The 19287-nt window shown below is 40.4% G+C and overlaps 1 protein-coding gene and 2 pseudogenes across 1 annotated transcript in view; 2 read left to right on the forward strand and 1 right to left on the reverse strand.

Moving 5' to 3' along the window:
- Positions 1 to 397: 397 nt before the first annotated feature.
- LOC100951616 lies at positions 398 to 1273 on the forward strand (annotated as a pseudogene).
- Positions 1274 to 1699: 426 nt separating this feature from the next.
- Positions 1700 to 19287, reverse strand: part of UGGT1 (UDP-glucose glycoprotein glucosyltransferase 1) — a 114460-nt gene continuing 96872 nt past the window's right edge. The window contains exons 37-40 of the mRNA XM_003800346.3: positions 18478 to 18592; positions 8478 to 8594; positions 7847 to 8012; positions 1700 to 6019 (exon numbers count right to left, since the gene is read on the reverse strand). Of these exons, the coding sequence (XP_003800394.1) occupies positions 5994 to 6019; positions 7847 to 8012; positions 8478 to 8594; positions 18478 to 18592 (424 nt within the window). The 3' untranslated portion in view covers positions 1700 to 5993. The remainder of the gene's footprint in view (positions 6020 to 7846; positions 8013 to 8477; positions 8595 to 18477; positions 18593 to 19287) is intronic.
- On the forward strand, positions 10850 to 14032 carry LOC105888051 (annotated as a pseudogene).

Here is a 19287-nt window from a genome sequence, read left to right on the forward strand (position 1 = left end):
GTGCAGTAGATGCCTCATAGCTCACTATAACCTCAAACTCTCAGATTTAGCAATCCTCCTGCCTCAGCCTCCCACAGTGCTAGGATTACAGGCATGAGCCACTGTGCCCAATCTGTTTCTTTTTTGGTAGTTGAGTCCCTTCCACTTTTGCCAGTCTCTGGTCACATTCCATTGCATTTCTGGTGAAATGTACAATTATCGGCAATAGTCTGCTACAGCTGCTCTGCCATTATTAAAAGCCAGTAATTAGATGCTTAAGTGTCATTTAAAATATAACACACTTCCAGGGTTCCTGGAAGTTGAGAGAGTAGCAACACTAAGGTGGTAGCTGTGGCTGCGACTGCCACGGGATAATAAGCTGGGTAGAGTTGCTGAGGACCTGCCATACTTCTTAACTATGGAAGATTATACCAAAATAGAGAAAATCGGAGAGGATACCTATGGAGTTGTGTACAAGGGTAGACACAAAACTACAGGGCAAGTGGTAGCCATGAAGAAAATCAGACTAGAAAGAGGAAGGGGTTCCTAGTACTGCAATTCGGGAATTTCTCTATTAAAAGAACTTCATCATCCAAATATAGTCAGTCTTCAAAATGTGCTTAAGCAGGATTCCAGATTATATCTCATCTTTGAATTTTTTTCCGTGGACCTCAAGAATTATTTGGATTCTATCCCTCCTGGTCAGTTCATGGATTCTTCACTTGTTAAGAGTTATTTATACCAAATCCTCCAAGGAATTGTGTTTTGTCACTCTGGAAGAGTTCTTCACCAAGACTTAAAACCTCAAAATCTCCTGATTGATGACAAAGGAACAATTAAACTGGCTGATTTGGGCCTTGCCAGAGCTTTTGGAATACCTACTTGGATATATTTACATGAGGTAGTAACACTCTGTCCAGATCCCCAGAAGTATTGCTGGGGTCAGCTCGTTACTTGACTCCAGTTGACATTTGGGCACCATATTTGCAGAATTAGCAACTAAGAAACCACTTTTCCATGGGGATTCAGAAATTGATCAACTCTTCACGATTTTCAGAGCTTTTGGGCACTCCCAATAATGAAGTGTGGCCAGAAGTAGAATCTTTACAGGACTGTAAGAATACATTTCCCAAATGGAAACCAGGAAGTCTAGCATCCCATGTCAAAAACTTGGATGAAAATAGCTTAGATTTGCTCTTGAAAATGTTATGATCCTGCCAAACGAATTTCTGGCAAAATGGCATTGAATCATTCATATTTTAGTGATTTGGACAATCAGATTAAGAAGATGTAACTTTCTGACAAAAAGTTTCCATGTTAGAGATAGCTGTATTTTTATTATTAACTCTATTTTGTCTTGTATATATTTTTCTTTTTTGTAAAACTTATGCTGTACTTCATCTAGTTTCAAAAATATACCTTAATGTAAATATTCTATATTATTTTAAATATAATCTGTATATGCGTGTAGATCTCACTGTAACAACTGTTACTATAACTATAAATCTAAAAAAAACACGCACACACTTCCACTTCCTTGTATTTCTCTATCCAGGTGACAGTTACACAAGCGCTTTCACTTGGGTTTGTGTACTTTTCTGTATGTGCTACCTACTACAACAAAAAGTTTATTGTTTACAAAACACCCCTTTTTGTGCCAGCTTTGCACTCTATCAATCTACCTTTCCTAAACATAAAAGCTGAATGAATAACCAGACACTTTTAAAGAAGAGAGGAAAAAGTTTATTGTGTTGAGCAGACCTTATTTTCATTACAGTACCAGGAAATTCATTCCCAAGTCCCTTCAGGTGCAGAGTCCTGCAGACACTGAAGACCCCAATGCTGTTCCCGAGCAAGGGGCAGCACCTGGACACTAGGTTGCATTTAATGGAATAGGATTATAGTAAAATTGGATATTCATAAATAAGATTTTTAAAAGTACATAGTTTCTTTAAAAATTCTCCCATTTTCTCCATTTTTCCATGGATAACTGGTTGGAAAACATGGTGCTCGATAACCGTTTGTTCTCATTTTGTCAACCTTAAATTAACGTATCTTGCTTTTTGTGAAGAGGCATTATGCCCACTTCTCTGGAAATCTACATGGTGACAAGTAAGGCAACGTATACAATTCAGGTGGGATGGGGGCCTCAGCTCCAGACACTAACTCGAGTCCCATTAAACCTTCCTTATGCAGCCTCTGTGCTGCTGGGTGATTGGGAAAGACTCAGGAAAGGGCCTCATGCTTGCAGAATCATTACCAGGGAGCTTAGACTTGAAGGACCACTGCTAGGGAGCATGCAGACTCTTTAAGCTGACTTTGTGGTTTGTTTTTATAAACTGTCAGCACTCAGCAATACCCCGAGGGAGGAAGAACCTCCACTCAACTCTGACTCACTGCCACCACTGCCAACCAGAATGTTGCTTTGTATAGTAGAGAAACGAAAGACCACATAATGAATGAGAAATATGTATCCTCCAGATGCTTTGAAATATCAATAAACACCCAAGTTGATGGTGTTTAATTTGCTTGAATTCAATCAGATAATCATGAAAGTCCTGATTAAGACTTTTCCATAAGAAAACATGGATTAAATAAAATGTAACCCTACCAAACTCTACACATGACAAGCTCTATTTAAGTTGATTAACTCTCATCATCCCACAAAAAAGAGTCCCCATAAAATCAAGTACTTAAAAACCAATGGAATATACATTTAAATAACTCTGCACATAATCACCTTCCATCTTTTATTCACTCTCCATTTTTGTTACCAAGAAAGTTTCCATCAGGAGCCATTGCCAACACATTTCCATGAACTTGGATAACCATAATAACATAGAATACTAACATTCTAACATACTAGAATTCCCTTGTAACTTTCTTTTGTCCATGTAACTCTTGAGTTAAATTATTTCTTTTAATCTTTCAGGGCAAAAAGACATGGCAACTTTAGAAAAGGATTGCTTTCAAGTATCTAAATTTACTCACGGGGGAAGGGGGAGAAAGGAAGTCATTTTAAACTCGTCACGATGAGGGTTGTGCCCTGACCAAATGATGAGGTCAATAAACAATGACCCTGGATGAAGGGAATGATGGGACATCTTTCCTCCTCAAGCTGCACTAGGGCTCAGCCCTCCGCTCAGAGAATCAGCCCCCACAACCACAGCAAAGTCTGTCGTTCAGGCAGAGCCACAACAAGGCTCTAAACAGGATAGCAGAGTAAATTAAGTTCCATTTGTGAAAACTGTTTAATATACACTATATATGTAATCTACGCTCTCCCGAGAGCTGAGCTCACCATGATGCTTGTGTACTTGGTAGATGTGCAACATCTGTATGTTCAATTTGAAACGTAGTATTTTGACAGATTCACAACTTTATCTCTCTTATGGAAAACAACGTGCTGTGCTCTCCCTCTCCACGTAGTGAGCGTTCAGTACCCGGCCAGGGCCGTCCCCCAGCCCTAGCAACAGGCTGTGACGGGCCTTGATGCCAGTGAAACTTCACTGTGGATGGAACACAGAAGCAGGCCCCTGGTGCTGCATGTCTCTCCGACACAGACACATTTCATCTGACTCTGCCCCTTATTCAGAAAGAAAATTTTCCACTGTGGCATGATTGAGCAAAGATAATCCATTACATAAAAGTGATGGCTAAGAACATCACACCATGAACAGTTTCCAGAAGCTTGAACATTCAGCATAATCAATTCTTGCTCCTTGGGGAAAAATTTCTTACCTATGTTTTCAGTCACAGTATGTATTTTCAGAGCAGAGACAACAGACACAGCTGACCAAGACCACATTTTAGCAGTCTCACTGTTTCCTAGGGCATTCGATTAATTTTGAAAAGTGATTATGACACATGAACCAAAAAAAGAAAAGCAGGAGGAGGGTCCTAGGCCATTGAGAAGCAAGGTGGGTTTCGCACTATTCAGTCAATTATGAGTCTGACTTATATCAGAGTGGTGATGGGTGCAGGGCAACAAGACAGGCCACACAAAGAACATGGTTTACTACGCGCCTTCCTTGTGAATATACAAGAGGCTGTAGGAAGACACAGAGAAAGGTGACCAGTTGCAAGTCCCACAGGAACCAGAATTGAAAAGCATATCCTAGTGACTTGAGAACTTCCTGTTCCACCTCCCATACAGTAAACAGGGAAAATGCACATTTCTGCCCATGGCTGCAGACAGCAGCTGCCTCTCTGAAGGCTTAACTGTGGAGATGAACTTGAATGAGTGTTTTTTAATCTCACCAATCCTATCTCTTCGGCTGTTCTGACCAGGCAGGGGGCAGGATGTTGGGACACTGTGCTACAACCTTCAACAGCAGCTATTCTGAAGGACATGTCGGTTTAGTTTATCTTTGTTAAGCTCTTCCCTGACCAATTTTTAATGGAATTATGAAAGCAAAGTCAAAATATCCTTCAGTATGACTGGCTAACATTTGCAGTTCCTAAGCTAACTTTTGCATTTGAAAATGGGAAAAATAAATTACTTGATATTTGTGATAAGAATATGGTTTTTTAAAAAAGACTGCACATCAATGTATTATGTGGCTTAGAAGAGTGGGGACTTAGCGATCCATCTTTGCCTATCCTCGTATTTTTTAAAAGCAGGCAAAATAGGAAAGCAAAGGCCTGTGTGCCTGGGAAGGCAGGTGTATGACCGACCATCAGTGCCTGCTGCTGTGCCCAAACCTGGGCTGAGATGGAGCCAGGAAGTGAAGCCTCATGCACAGCTGGGCCCACAGCACACCCACAGCCTGTAGAGCCCGTTCTTCAGCAAATGCTGCTCTGCACGAGGGACAATTGCTGGGCAAAGACAGGACACAAAACCAAGGACTCAACAGCAACTGGTGTGGGTGCTCAAAGCAACCCACAGTGCTCAAAAAGAAAAAAATGAATATAGAATAATGTATAGAAAATCACCAGTCCCTCAGTCAGAATCTTTCCTGGTCTGAGATCTGGGAGCACTTTGTAGAGAAAAGTCCAACCCATCAGCTCCCTGGGTCTGAGAGAAAAATCCTTTGCAGGAGAGGACACAGGATGTAGTGACTGTGCCGAGAACACCCTGAGCCCTCTGAGATGGTCGCGGAGGGGTAGGGTGGGGGCTTGGTATGGCTATATCCAGTACAGAAACTAACAACAGACTTTTTTAGAAAGTGGGAAAAAAAGAAAAGACTCTGCCAAATACAAAAATTGTTTATACAATAATTACCTAGAAAGTTCACTGGGATTGGGTGGTGAATGATGTTTTTTTGTTTGTTTCAAATAGCTACGATGGTACTAATGGTTTATAAAAGAGAATGGCCACTTCTGGTCTTCCTCCCTCCCCCAACACTCCGGAGCCCTCCTACTCCTGTTTTCCTACTTTCACCCCGACCACCCCCATCCTGGCCCCAAATGAATTTGCTTAGCCACCAAACCAAGCCAGCCCTGAAGACACCCAACTGGTTGGGTTTCCTTCCATCAAACAACGCACCTAACACTTGGGAAGAGAAGGCAGGGAGGCAGCACAAGGCCCACACTGGCGTAAACCTTGAGGGGTACGGACCTTGGACAAAGCTTCTGCCAGCCTGGCCCAGTGCAGGGTGGGCACCCGCAGTGCAGCACAGGCTGCAGGTTAACTGAGGTACGGAAGAACACGGCGGCTCTGGCTGGCCTGCTCCTTGTCACAGTGCAGCATGTCTGTGCTCTTGGGAGTGGGCACCAAAGGACTCACTTTCTTCCTGTTGCTGCCGTTCTGCTCTGGTTAGAGCACCGCTCTTTACAGAGTCCTGAGAGATCAGCCACTTGTCTTCCTCTGAGGTACAAATCCAGTAGAGCCTCAACCCCAAAGATCCAGCGCCAACCAATATGCAGAAGTCAAGATCAAATCTCAGAATCAAAAGGGGTGGCACGCCTGCCCAGTGAGTTTATCAGCAGTTGTATAGACAGATCAGAAAAAACTAGCATTTAGTATAAAAATTGTTTTTCAAATGGTACAATTTCCTATCCTCCTCCAGAGATCATAGCTCTTCTCGTCTCTGAGGGCCTATGGAAAAAAAACAGCAGAAAATAAAACAGACTACTCTCAAAATTATAAAACTACACAGTGGGCATTTTCCACCACCGCAACCCATTATTTGTACCTTCGCCGCCATTTTATCTCTCATTATTAAAGTTTTAGGAGCTTCGGTTTGGTGTTTTCATATTATATTTTGAAAGGGCGAAAAAAAGGGACTTAAACCAACATTGAAACTATCAGCAAAACTCATTCTAATTAAATTGTTTCCACAAGTACAAAATTTACTTGCAGTAAATATGCATTCATTTTTTGTTAGGATTCTTCTTTTTTTTTTTTCACTAAATAGCATACAAACATTTTCCATTCTTAGATGTTTAAACTGCTTTTAATGCTTATAAATAACAGTAAAATAAATTTCTTCCTGTATATAATGTTTTTCTTCTTTTTTTTTAGAGACAGAGCCTCACTTTATCACCCTCAGTAGAGTGCTATGGCATCACACCTCACAGCAACCTCCAGCTCTTGGGCTTAGGCGATTCTCTTGCCTCACCCTCCCAAGTAACTGAGACTACAGGCGCCCGCACAACGCCTGGCTATTTTTTTGTTGCAGTTTGGCCGGGCCCAGGTTTGAACCCGCCACCCATGGTACATGAGGCCGGCACCCTATTCATTGAGCCACAGGCACCACCCATTCTGTTTTTTGTCTGTTGAATTATTTAAGATAAACTCTCAAGAGAAAATTATTGAGGGTATAAACATTTTAAAGGCTCCTCCTGATGACAGATAACACTGATTTCTAACAAGAGTTTTTCTAATACATAAAACTTCAGCAAGGTATACCCAAAACAATTGCCTCACCATCTCCCCAGTAAACGACATTAATAATGTCTATTATGCCATATAGCAGATATTAACAACAGACTGCTTTAATTTGATTACTATTTCCTCAAATTCACTTATTATTTGTGTTTTCCTCTAATTTGAACAGTGTGTCAACATTCTTTGCTCATTTACCTAAGGAAATGCTTGAGATTTTACAAACGAATTTGAACTATTTTTTACAATGACTATACAACTTTCCAGCTGTGATATTTAACACAATCTTCAGGATGTCAAGGTGAATCACTCAAGAAGCGTGTTCTCCAATTGCTTTTTTAGGATTAGTTTAAAGTAGAATAAATTGTAAAATCCACAGCCCATGAATGTATCAAAACAACTCTATGTACACCACAAATATGTACAATTATTATGTGGCAATTTAAAAATAAATATTTTTTAAAAACCCAGAGCCCAGCTTGTTAATAGTTTTTAAAAAGTTACTTTTGTAGTCTAATCATTTCAGGCAGCTGCCACTCCAGACATACACATAATAGGAAAAACAAAAAAATTAATTTCTTCTTAGATGAAATCCAACATCTCCATACCTTCCCCCATTATGCTTGTTTTAAAGAATACTTTTTTCAAATCCATATATATTTTGTCTTGATCTAAATGTTTATTCACTGTGCCTTGATTGATAGATTTACTAGAGAAACAAGGAATCTGACAGAGCTCCCCTAAATGTCCGGTTTGGCTTATGTATCACGAGACTCATGAACCTAAGTAACAATAATCACAAAGTGCTCCTTTTCTTCCCATGAAAACAAGACAAGAAGGTAGCAAGTGCATTAATAAATACTGTTTTAGAAGGCCAACAAAAAAGGGAAATGAAAAATATATACTAGTTGATGTTAGAATGGAAGGATTAATGGAAGATTTTTTCTTTTCCTTTTATTCATGATATAGTTGTCTTTACAACAAATAAAATTCAGAAACACAAAGAATGCTTACCTAAACCCAAAGGTCTGCACTTACCTCTACGGCTGGGTGCTTCTGGCTGCTCCTTATCGAGTGCTCCTGCTTCTTTCTCCTGCTGAAAGCGGTTCTGCAGCTGTTTGATCTCCTGATCGTAGTCCTGCCACTCGGGCACGATTCGCACAGCTGCTTCCAACTTGGGCTCTTTGGTCATTGGGTTATTACACTGTGAAAACCAAGCAAACATACTTCAGCTAAGCTGAAGAAAGGTACAGTGTATAGAATCCGCAGGTGTTTCTGTTCTTGGGTTAAAGTCCTAACTGTACCAAAACAACAATACTGAGGAGCCAAATGCCACAGCAGCAGAAGCAACATGGTCGGGGGCACAGAAAGCTGTGTTTACTTCCACAGAGAAGTACGGGGGCCTGTTGGAAGGTAGGAAATTCCATGTGGAAAAATTGTACAGCAGACAGATGAACTGGAAGCTAAATAATGACTGAGCAGATTCTCAGTGGTGAAAACAGGCCCATCAGGCACTAGGGAAATCCCAACTGCTGAGAGTACTGTACGACATCCCACAACCCCGAACTATGCAATTACAGAGAAAGACTAAGAATCTACAACGAACGACTGATTATTCAGTCATACTCCCCCCTGGATTAAGATGCAGACAGGCGCCAGGACTGCTCACCAAATCAATGGTTTTGGCCCTTTTCTTGGACGCATCATCACACCATGTTTCACACCAAAGCCATTCTTGAGGGAGGGATTTAATTGGCACCTGATGAATCATGTTATTGGGTAAATCCTGTTTGGTAAAGAAAATGAAACACATGAATCTAAAATTCTGGGAGAATTTAAATCAACGCATAGTAAATCAGTGGTGTCAGCTATTCATTACATATCACATGCATGCCAGTCACAAATGTTTACAAGGGAAAGGTCCCTACCAAATGCCTTAGAGAAGGTAAGGGATTTACATAGGTTGTTTTCCAAAACCTCAAAACTTGGAGGAGCCATGAAACTACTCATAATAAGCAACTGAAAGACTTTAGCTTAAAAAACACAAAGAGCCTACACCTCAACTTTCCTCCCTGAGGGCGATTCTAAGACAAATACTCCTGTTGACTTTTGAGAGCCAACCCAATACAGTGGTGATTCATACATCTTATAGCCTTCTCTCAAAGAAGCTCTATACTTACCTTGTCTATTAAGACTTGCTCCCAAATAGATGACATCCATATTTTTTCTGGCCAAGTTTGTCCTGTGCTTAAAGCTTTTATCTCAGGAGACTTTCTGAATTTGACAAAATAAAATGTTCCATTGTTCTAAGACTTACATGGAACAAAACACTCATGGAATAAAATGTATAGAAACGATTAACTGTGATACTTATAAAGAATGCTCCATGATCGTACAAAAATAAATAGGTGATGGTTCTCTTTATGAAATCCTTCAAATGAACTAAATTTAAAAGTAGCTAGGTTAAGATACCAAAAACTCATCTTGATTTATCTTATATTCACTTAAGATTTAGAAACTGTTAGGCTGGGTACAGTGGCTCCCGCCTGTAATCCTAGCACTCTGGAAGGCGGAGATGGGAGGATTGCTTGAGCTCAGAAGTTTGAGACCAGCCTGAACCATCACTACTAAAAATAGAAAAATTAGTAGGGTGGCAAAGCCCAGAGTCCCAGATACTTCAGAGGCTGAGGCAGGATCAATTGAGGCCAGGAGTTAGAGGTTGCTGTGAGCTGGGCTGACGCCACTCTAGCCCAGGCAACACAGTGAGACTCTTGTCTAAAAAAAAGAAAAAAGTTTCATAAACTGTTGAGCTTGCTGCACTGCTCCAGAACACTGAATCAAGAACACAGTATGAGTTCCATACTCTGCTTGAAAAAGAACAGAAGTCTACTTCAGTATTGGTCAACTATGAGACAAGATGTCTCCTGAAGACAACTAGAAAAGCTGAATAAATTATGGAAAAGACATGTCTTTTGAAAACACCAGAAAGCTGAGGGCAGAGGCTCACAAAGACAACTCTGCAATCTAGGGGTTTTCTCTCAGAGTCCTATGCTGCTCAGTGAGGTTTTCTGAGGCTCTATGGCCACTCAAGGGTGCGGTAACAAAATATTTAAATGTATACAAGATCTGTAGTGGCTGAGGGGAGTTCTGGTGAAACTTGCTTGCTCTGGGTTGTGATACCAAAGAAACACACATTATGATTTAGAGTGAACCAGAAATAGGTCCAACAAAGAATGCAGCTCAACTGTAAATCATGAAAATCTTAAAACTCAATTAAAATAATCCTGGATATAGCCAGGCATTGTGGCGGGCACCTGTAGTCCCAGCTATTCGGGAGGCTGTGGCAGGAGAATCACCTGTGCCCAGGAACTGGAGGTTGCTGTGATCTGTGACACCATGGCACTCTACTAACAGTGATATAGTGAGACTCTGTCTCAACCCTCCCAAAACAAAAAAACAGATGTATGAGAGACAACATAAACAGAACAATAACAGAAATGACACAAAAGAATCAGATCCATAGTAGCTCTGGAATTAGAGATACCAAGTATCATACAGACTTTAAAGTAAATATACTCACTGTATATAAGATTAAAAAAAATGAGAATTTTAGCATCAAACAAAAAACAATGGAAACATAAAACTAAAATATCAAAACCCAAATTAAGAACAAATGGAAAGCTTAACAAATTATACAGGAAATAACCAGAGCAAAGCACAGAGAAACTAAAATAAAGAAATACAGAAATATAGAGTTTAGTAAAAAGAAATACAGAAAGAAATACACAGTTTAGTAAAAAAGTTTTAACACATTTATGGGGGGGTTGCTAGAATAAAGAGAGATGCCACCGCACAACTATTATCTCAAGAATAATCAGAGAGAATTCTCCTAATCCAATGAAGCTACATATTTAAGCAACGTCAGTAAGACCAAATAAGAAAACCCAAAACAAAAACCAATTTATGTTATAGAGAAACCCACTGAAGGTCAATACAAATCTTCACTACAGCCCAAAGAAACAGATAGTACTCCAAGGGAAAATGATGATCGGTAATTTCTCATTGGAAACAAAGATAACAGAAAGATAAATTAACTAAAAATGGATCAAAGACTTAAGTATAAAACCTAAAACTATAAAACTCTGAGAAGAAAACACATGGGGAAATCTCTTCAAGACACTGGATTTGCCGATGACTTACTGGATAAGACAGCAAACACACAGGCAACGGAAGAAAAAAGATTGAAAAAAAGGAAAAACACACAGGCAACAAAAGAAAAAAAATCGAATGGGAGAATTTCTGTGTAAATCATATATTTGATAAAAGATTACATTCATATTATATAAAGAACTCCAACGATTCAAAAACAACAAAGAAATCAATCCAAAAATAGTCAAAGATGTGAATAGACATTTCTCCAAAGATGATTACAAATGGTCAATAAGCACACCATTTGTCACCAGGGAAATACAAATCAAAACCACAATTTTACACCCAAACTTATACCCATAAGGATGGCTACTGTCAAAAAGAAAGACGAAAAGAAAGGGAGAGGGAAAGGAAAAAGAAAAGGAAAGAAGAGAGAGAAGAGGAAAGTGCTGGTAAAGCCGTGGTGAGAACGGAACCCGGTGTATTTCTTGCAGGAATGAATATATAATGGCAACCTGCTGTGGCAAAGGATTCGGCAGCTTCTTAAAAAATTAAACACGGAACTACCACGTGATTCTGTGATTCTACTTTTCAGTGTATACTCAAAAGACGTGAAAGCAGAAATTCAGACACTTGTACACCAGTGTTCACAAAAGCATCATAAACAATATTCAAAAGTTGGAAATAAGACAAATAGCCACCAATAGATAAATGGATGAACAAAATGCAGGATTTGCGTGTAATGGAACGCTATTCAGTATTAACTGTAAAGAAAGTCGGACATGCCACAACACGATTAACTTTGAGGACTATGCTAAATGAAATAAACCAGACACTAAAGGACAAATGTTGTATGATTCCATTTATATGAGGTACCTAGACCAGGCAAATTAATAGAGACAGCAAGTAGAATAGAGGGTACAGGAGCTGTGGGGAGGAAAGAGGGGGGAATTATTATTTAAAAGGAATACAATTTCAGTTGGGGAAAAGTTCTGGAGATGGATGATGCTGATGGTCACAAAACATTGTTAAGGTACCTAATGCCACTAAACTGTGCACCTAAAAACGGTTAAGATAGTTCTTAGTCCGTTTATGTTGCCACAAAGGAACACCTGAGGCTGGTTGATTTACGAGAAAAGAGGTTCATCTGGCTCATAGTTCTAGCATAAGAAGCATGGCGTCAGCGTCTGCTTCTGCTGAGGGCCTCAGGCAGCTTCCACTCTTGGTGGAAGGTGAAGGGGAGCAGGTGTCACATGGAGAGAAGGAAGCGGGAGGGAGGGAGGGAGGGAGGGAAGGGGCTCTGTGAACAATCAGCTCGCACAAGAACAGAAAGAGATTCACTCATTACCGTCAGGAAAGGATCTGCCCCTATGACTCAGACACCTCCCGGTAGGCTCTACCTCCAACTTCCAAATTTCAACAGGAGGTTTAGGGGGTACAAATATCCAAATTAGTACACCCAATAATACATATTTTAAAACATGTAAGAAATAAGGAAAAAAAAGAGACATTTTCAGACAAGAAAAATTGAAAAAAAATCTGTTATTAGCTGAACTCACATTACAAAAAATTAAGAGATATACATTCTCTCTGCGGAAGGAAAACGATCCTACAGTGAAAGCTCAGCAATGCAGGAGAGGAGCAAAGTAACACAACAGTAAGCACGTGAGTAAGTTTAAACTTAAACAGATACAGACTGCCCTAAACGAGAACATCCTACAGGGTTTAAAACATAAAACAAGGCATAAAAACACATCAGCAAGGCACGTAGGCTGAATGAGGATAAGTGGACTTAAACAGTTTGGACTGGTTACACGTAGTCTGTGGACTGCAGCAGGAAGCCTGCTGAGGCCGCTTCTTAGGCCTAACACAACTACTGACCCAGAATCTCGGTGTGTGGCACAGGCACTGATGCCTTAACAACCTCCCCAGCTGATTCTTACATATATGCTAAAATTTGACAAGCAGTGTTCTGATGTTTTTGCATTATCTCCTAGGTAGGTAAAATATACCAATTATTATTAGATTTTGCAAAGTCAGAAATACACATTGCCATCTCTGGAATAATCATAAAAATTGCAACAACAACAAAAAAGTATATGAATTAGCCAACAGAGCATCAAAGCCCTCTCGCTGTGCCGGCACCATCCGCTCCCCTGTGATTCTCCTCTCCTGGCCAAGGCCTGGGGACCAGAGTGAGAAGCAAAGACTGTGTTGCTACACAAACTGATAGCTCTCAACAACCACAACCCTGACAGCTTCAAGTGCAAAGATGGAATAGAATTTAGAAACTTTGTTTGGCTCGAAGACCAGAAAATCTGACCCTGTAAGACAGAAGACAAAGTTAATTTAAAAAACATCTATAGCAGTGACTGGCCCAAGTTCTTTGAAAAGTATCTCAGAGGTGTTAACTATCCTTTCAAGATTCAAGACAGACAAAAAGCAAGACTGGCTTCTTGGTTTAGACTTGAATATGAAGATAATGCTGAAAAATACAAGGACTTAGTAATGATAATGCAAAAAATGCTGACAGCACAACTAGGAATGCAGAGCCAGTGATCAACATGGGTGTAAATAATTCTGAATTTAAGACTGGCGTAATCACGTTGGCTAACCTCCTTCAGATTCAGCTTCATGACGATAACCTCCGTCATGAATTGCTTAAGGCAATTTCAACTTTGGTTCAAGAGCTCCTGAGAGAGGATGCAGTCGCTACAGCAAATCAAACAAAAGAAGGCTTGCCTGCTGCTTCAGACAAACACATTCTTGGTTTTGGCCTAGAAGATGCAGTCCTTAATGAAGCTACTGAGATCCGACGGTTGCTGAATATAGAAGAGCTCAGAGAGCCATAGACAAAAGTTAATGAAGCCATAGTAGCTCTTCAGGCAATTAAGTACTGCTGATCCAAAGACAGACCGCAGTCTGGGGAAGGCTGCAAGACAACCACTAAGATTTCAGCTTTGCACCTACTCAGTACAGCTGCGAACCATGTACACATCCGACATGTGTTTGGAAATCAAATTCACATTTTCAAGGGAGGAATCTCAGCAATTTGACTATATTCTAGAGATTTAACAACACTGCTTTCTTCTTTAATAAAGTTTGGGGAAATGGAGTAAAAAATCTCAATCAAATTGAAAGAAACTGGCTGGTGTGGTGGCTTGTGCCTACAATCCTAGCACTCTGGGAAGCTGAGGCTGGTGAACTGCTTGAGCTCAGGAGTCAGAGACCAGCCTGAGCAAGACTGAGACCCTGTCTCTAAAAATAGCCAGGCGTTGTGGTGGGTGCCTGTACTCTGAGCTACGTAGGGGGCCAAGGCAGGAGGATAGCTTGATCCCAAGAGTTTGAGGTTGCTGTGAGCTATGACACCATGGCACACGACTGAGGGTGACAAAATGAGACTCTGTCTCAAAAAAGAAGTTACTTTAAAAAGAGAAACTGACAGAAGAATATAGGAATGTAAAGTAGAATAAATAGCAGCACTGCAAAAAACCAAAGTTACTGCTAATTATGTCAGCTATACATGGACTGACTAAATGTTCAAACTAAATCATTGTCACATTGGATAAAAAATAACCTGACTCTCAAATTTGTAGGCATTAATGATATAGTCTCAAAATGTAGCAAAATTTGACAGACTCAAGATGAAACAAATCTCACAGTGCATAAAAAGATTTTTAACACAATCTTGTTAGTAACTAACAGAAAACAAACAAACAGAAAAAGACAAAACGATAGCAATGCTGTTAAACTTCAACTAATGGACATATAGAGAAAAATATCTAATATTGGCTGAATACAAAAACAGAAGAAACATTTACCAAACTGATCATTTCTGAGTCGTAAGGCAAATCGTAACAAATGTCTGAAATGACACTGTGAGAAAAGGGTATATCCAATGTAACTTTAAAATCTTATAAATCACTTACAAATAACCCACATGTCAGCCAAAGAAGAAATTATGGCCAGGTGTGGTGGATCATGCCTGTAATCAGAGCATTTCCGAAGGCCAAGAGGGAGGATCACCTGAGGCCAGGAGTTTGAGACCAGCCTGTACAACATGGCCAGACACCATCTCTACACATATTTAAAAGTTAGCTGGGTGTGCTGATATGTGCCTATAGTCCCAGCTATTTGGGAAGCTGAAGCAAGAGGATCACTTGAGCCTAGAAGTTGGAGGTTACAATTAGCTATGATTGTGTCACTGTACTCTACCCTGGACAATACAGCAAGACTCAAAAAACAAGAAGAAATCAAGAGAAACTAGAACTATATTGAATCAAATGATAAGGAAAATGCTACACATAAAGATATGGAATATAAGCAAAGTCCTACGAAAATAGAACTTGAAAATCACATCCACGTATTAGGTAGGTTAAGGGCCAGGCATGGTGGCTCATGCCTGTAATCCCAGCACCCGGGAGGCCGAGGTGGGGGTACTGTCTGAGCTCACAGGTTTGAGACCAGCCTGAGCCAGTAAGACCTCATTTCCAAAAATAGCCAGGTGTTCCAGCAGGTGCCTGTAATCCCAGTTACTTGGGAGTCTGAGGCAAGAGAATCACTTGAGCCCAAGAATTTGAGGTTGCTGTGAGCTATGATGCCACAGCACTCTACCAAGAGTGACAAAGTGAAACTCTGTCTCAAAACACACACATACACACACACACATATACACAGAGAAAAGATTAAAAAATCAATAACTAAACATCTATTTCAAGAAATTCGGAAAAAACCCTAGTAAGTTAAAGAAACCAGAAGAAAAGAAACAATAAAGAGCAGAAGTAAGTGAAAGAGAAAAGAATGGCGGGCGCTGTCGCTCACGCCTATAATCCCAGCCGTCTGGGAGGCCAAGGCAGGTGGGTCACCTGAGCTCACGGGTTCAAGACCAGCCTGGGCAAGAGCGAGACCCTGTCTCTAAAAATAGCTGCGCTATGGTGGGTGCCTATAGTTCCAGCTACTTGGTAGGCTGAGGCAAGGGACTCACTTGAGCCCAAGAGTTTTAGGTTGCTGCGAGCTATGATGCCACAGCACTCCACCAAGGGTGACAAGTGAGACTCTGTCTCAAATAAATAAGTAAATAACTGAAATAGAAAAGAAACACATATAGAGGCTCAAACATTTGCCAAACTTAATTGAATGATGAGGAGAGTGAGCATGTGGAGACCACAGTGACTGAGAAGACACTGCTGCTGTGGAAAAGTGGTTCGAAAAAACAGGTGAGTGACACTTAAGGACGTTAAAGTGACACGACAAATTGGATCACTAGCAGTGTCCAAAAGGCTGCATGATTATCTTGGAGTCAGGAAGGTTTCATCGCGATGGGTGCCTCACACTTTGACAGATGACCAGAACTGCATTCGTGTTGAACTGTATGAAGTGCTGGTCAGATTTGACGGAGGTACGTCTAGCCGTGTTTTGGACATCCTTACTGCAATCCAGGTGACACAGCCTGGCCTTACTAGTTTGATCCAGAGAATAAGCATTAGTTGACAGTGTGGAGTATTCCCCCTGAGGAAAATCCACCAACAAAAGTGAAGCGACCCTGAAATGTTGGAAAGAGGACGGTGGGAACCTTCTTCTCCAAAAGCGGTCACGTTGCTATAGTTCCTCTTCTGTGCTCAGCGGTACACAACAGTTACGTCTACCAAACATTTTCAGGAGGCATCAAGAATGGTGGCCAAAGACAGGATTGCGGGGAGACTATCTTGCACCATGACAGTGCGTTCACCCACACAGCCTACATCACTATTCAGTTTCCAGAGTCCACAGACGTTAAACTTATGACTCATCCACCTTGCAGTGCTGACCTGGCTGTGTATTATTATTTCCTGGTCTCTACAGTCAAAAATTGCATGCCTGGATGAAGGTTCTCCAGACCCAAAGAAGCTATTCACACCTACAAAAGTGAGCTTACAGTACTTGAAGAAAATGAATGGAAGCAGTGTTTTCAGAAATGGTTTACACCAATGCAAAGTGCAGTGTTGTGGCAATTATTTTGAGAAAATACAGTCATCAACATGATTCTGCATTCCTCAGGTTTCGTGTACCTTCCTGGTGTCCCTCAAGTTCTTTCTGCCCCCGTCTCTCTGCTCTCCTTTCCTCCTTCTTTCCCTCTTCCTGGGACTCCCATTATTTGTATGTTGATGTATTCGATGGCGCCCACAGGTCTCTTGAGGCTCTGATTATTTTTCCTTATTCTTCTTACTTTTTGCTCCTCGGGCTGGATAATCTCAATTGACCTATCTTCAAGCTTGCTCATTGTTTTTCCTGCCTCCTCAAATCTTTGGTCAAACACCTCTAGTGAATTTTTCATTTCAGTTATTGTATTTTCCAACTCCAAATTTTCTCTTTGGTTCCTTTTAGTAATTTCATTCTTTTTTTTTTTTTTTTTGCAGTTTTTGGCCAGGGCTGGGTTTGAACCTGCCAACCCGCCACCTCCGGCATATGGGGCCGGCACCCTATTCCTTTGAGCCACAGACACTGCCCATAATTTCATTCTTTATTAATAACACTCTGTTGTAATTTTATTTTACATTTTTATAATTAACAAAAAGGTTGAGCACCATTTTGTATGTTTATGACAATTTAAATATTCTCTTTTCTGAAGGGCTTTTTAAGCATATGGATCGTTTGGTTGTTTTTCCTTCTCGATTTATATTTTGTATCTTGTATTTTTCAGGTATAATGGTGGTGCATCCTTTGTTACTTAAAATATGTTGCAACACTTCCCACTTTGACTCTGTTAATAGTATCTTTTGAAATCTATTTAGTCTTCTCTTTACGGTTAATGCTTTCTGAGTCCTATGAAGTCAGACAGATGATCTCCTATGTGACTTTACTGCTTTGCCTTTCATACTCAGATCTATATTCCATTAGGGATTTATGTGTGGGGTGAGACAGAGTTCAACGTTGATTTTTCTATGTTGGATATACAGTTATTTCAGCATTTTTAAAAGTAAAACATATTGCTCTGAAGATCTGTTTCTAGGCTTTTTAAAATTCCACTGGTCTACCTGCCTATCTTCATGCCCATACTATATTATCTAAACTACTGTAGCTTTATCATAAATCTAGATACCTCGTAAATTAAGTTCTCCTACCTCATTTTTCATTAAAAGTGTCTTAGTGTACACTTTGTGTTTTGTTTTCTCATATATATTTTAGAATCAGTTTGTTTTTGTTTTTTTGAGACAGAGTCTCACCCTATCACCTTATCAGTAGAGTGCTGTGGTGTTACAGCTCACAGCAACCTCCAACTCTTGGGCTTAAGCGATTCTCTTGCTTCAGCCTCCCAAGTAGCTGGGACTACAGGCGCCCACCACAACACCCAGGTACTTTTTTGTTATTGTTGTCATTGTTGTTTAGCAGGCACGGGCTGGGTTCAAACCCACCAACCCCAGTGTATGTGGCCGACACCCTACCCATTGAGCTATGGGTGCCGAGCCAAACACTTGATTTTCTGACAGAACACTATGTGCCTGTCACCGAAGCTGTTAACTGTAAAAAAAAAAGACACTTACTTGATCGAGATTTGAAAGGCTGTTTGGATCCTGGCTCAGACCTTGGTACTGTCCCCTGAGTCTGTCGCCAGCAGCTATTTTCCTAAACTTCTTCAGATCCACAACATACAGTGCACTGAACAGAGAAGATCCATTTTGTTACAACCAGTCATGGATTATGATGAAAAAACTAAACCCACTGATAACGAACAAGTCACTTGCCAAACATTCTGACTTATCCTTGAAAAGGTAAGCTGCGGCCCTACGGAACAGTAATGGTCAATGCGTGCTCCTTCAATGATATCTAAGAAAGTCACTGCAAAGGCCTACTCTGCCCCCACTAGCTCACTTTTGTCATTGTTCCTAATAAACTCTGATGAAAGATATCTAGCAAATGCAGCAGAGTCAGTAATAAAAAGCTATAGTAACTAACAAGTAACCACTAGTCAAGGCTATCCTAATGCTGTTAATATTTAGAAGGGGGTGACCCCAGTGTTACAGTTCTCCTAGACAAGGAACATAAAACATGAAACGGAAATCACCACACCCACACGTGTACCTTTATACGGGCTGCTTTCTACAGGTCCCCCTACCTTCCAAATCTTCCAAATCACACCTCTCCCAGAGAAGATAATGGAGCATTCGTTAGAAACCCAATGCCTATACTGTTTAACCTAAGAAGCGCACTTCTAGGAATTTACCCTACAAACACACTTCAAATATGGAAAATAAAGTATTTGATGATTATTCATTGCAATATATAAGAAAAGACTATAATAACATTTACAGACTGGAACAATATATAGTTGTGAAAAGGAATGAGGTCCCTCT

The sequence above is a fragment of the Otolemur garnettii genome, unplaced genomic scaffold (genome assembly GCF_000181295.1).
Source record: "Otolemur garnettii isolate 467f Iridium unplaced genomic scaffold, OtoGar3 scaffold00173, whole genome shotgun sequence".
Classification (NCBI taxonomy): Eukaryota; Metazoa; Chordata; class Mammalia; order Primates; family Galagidae; genus Otolemur; species Otolemur garnettii.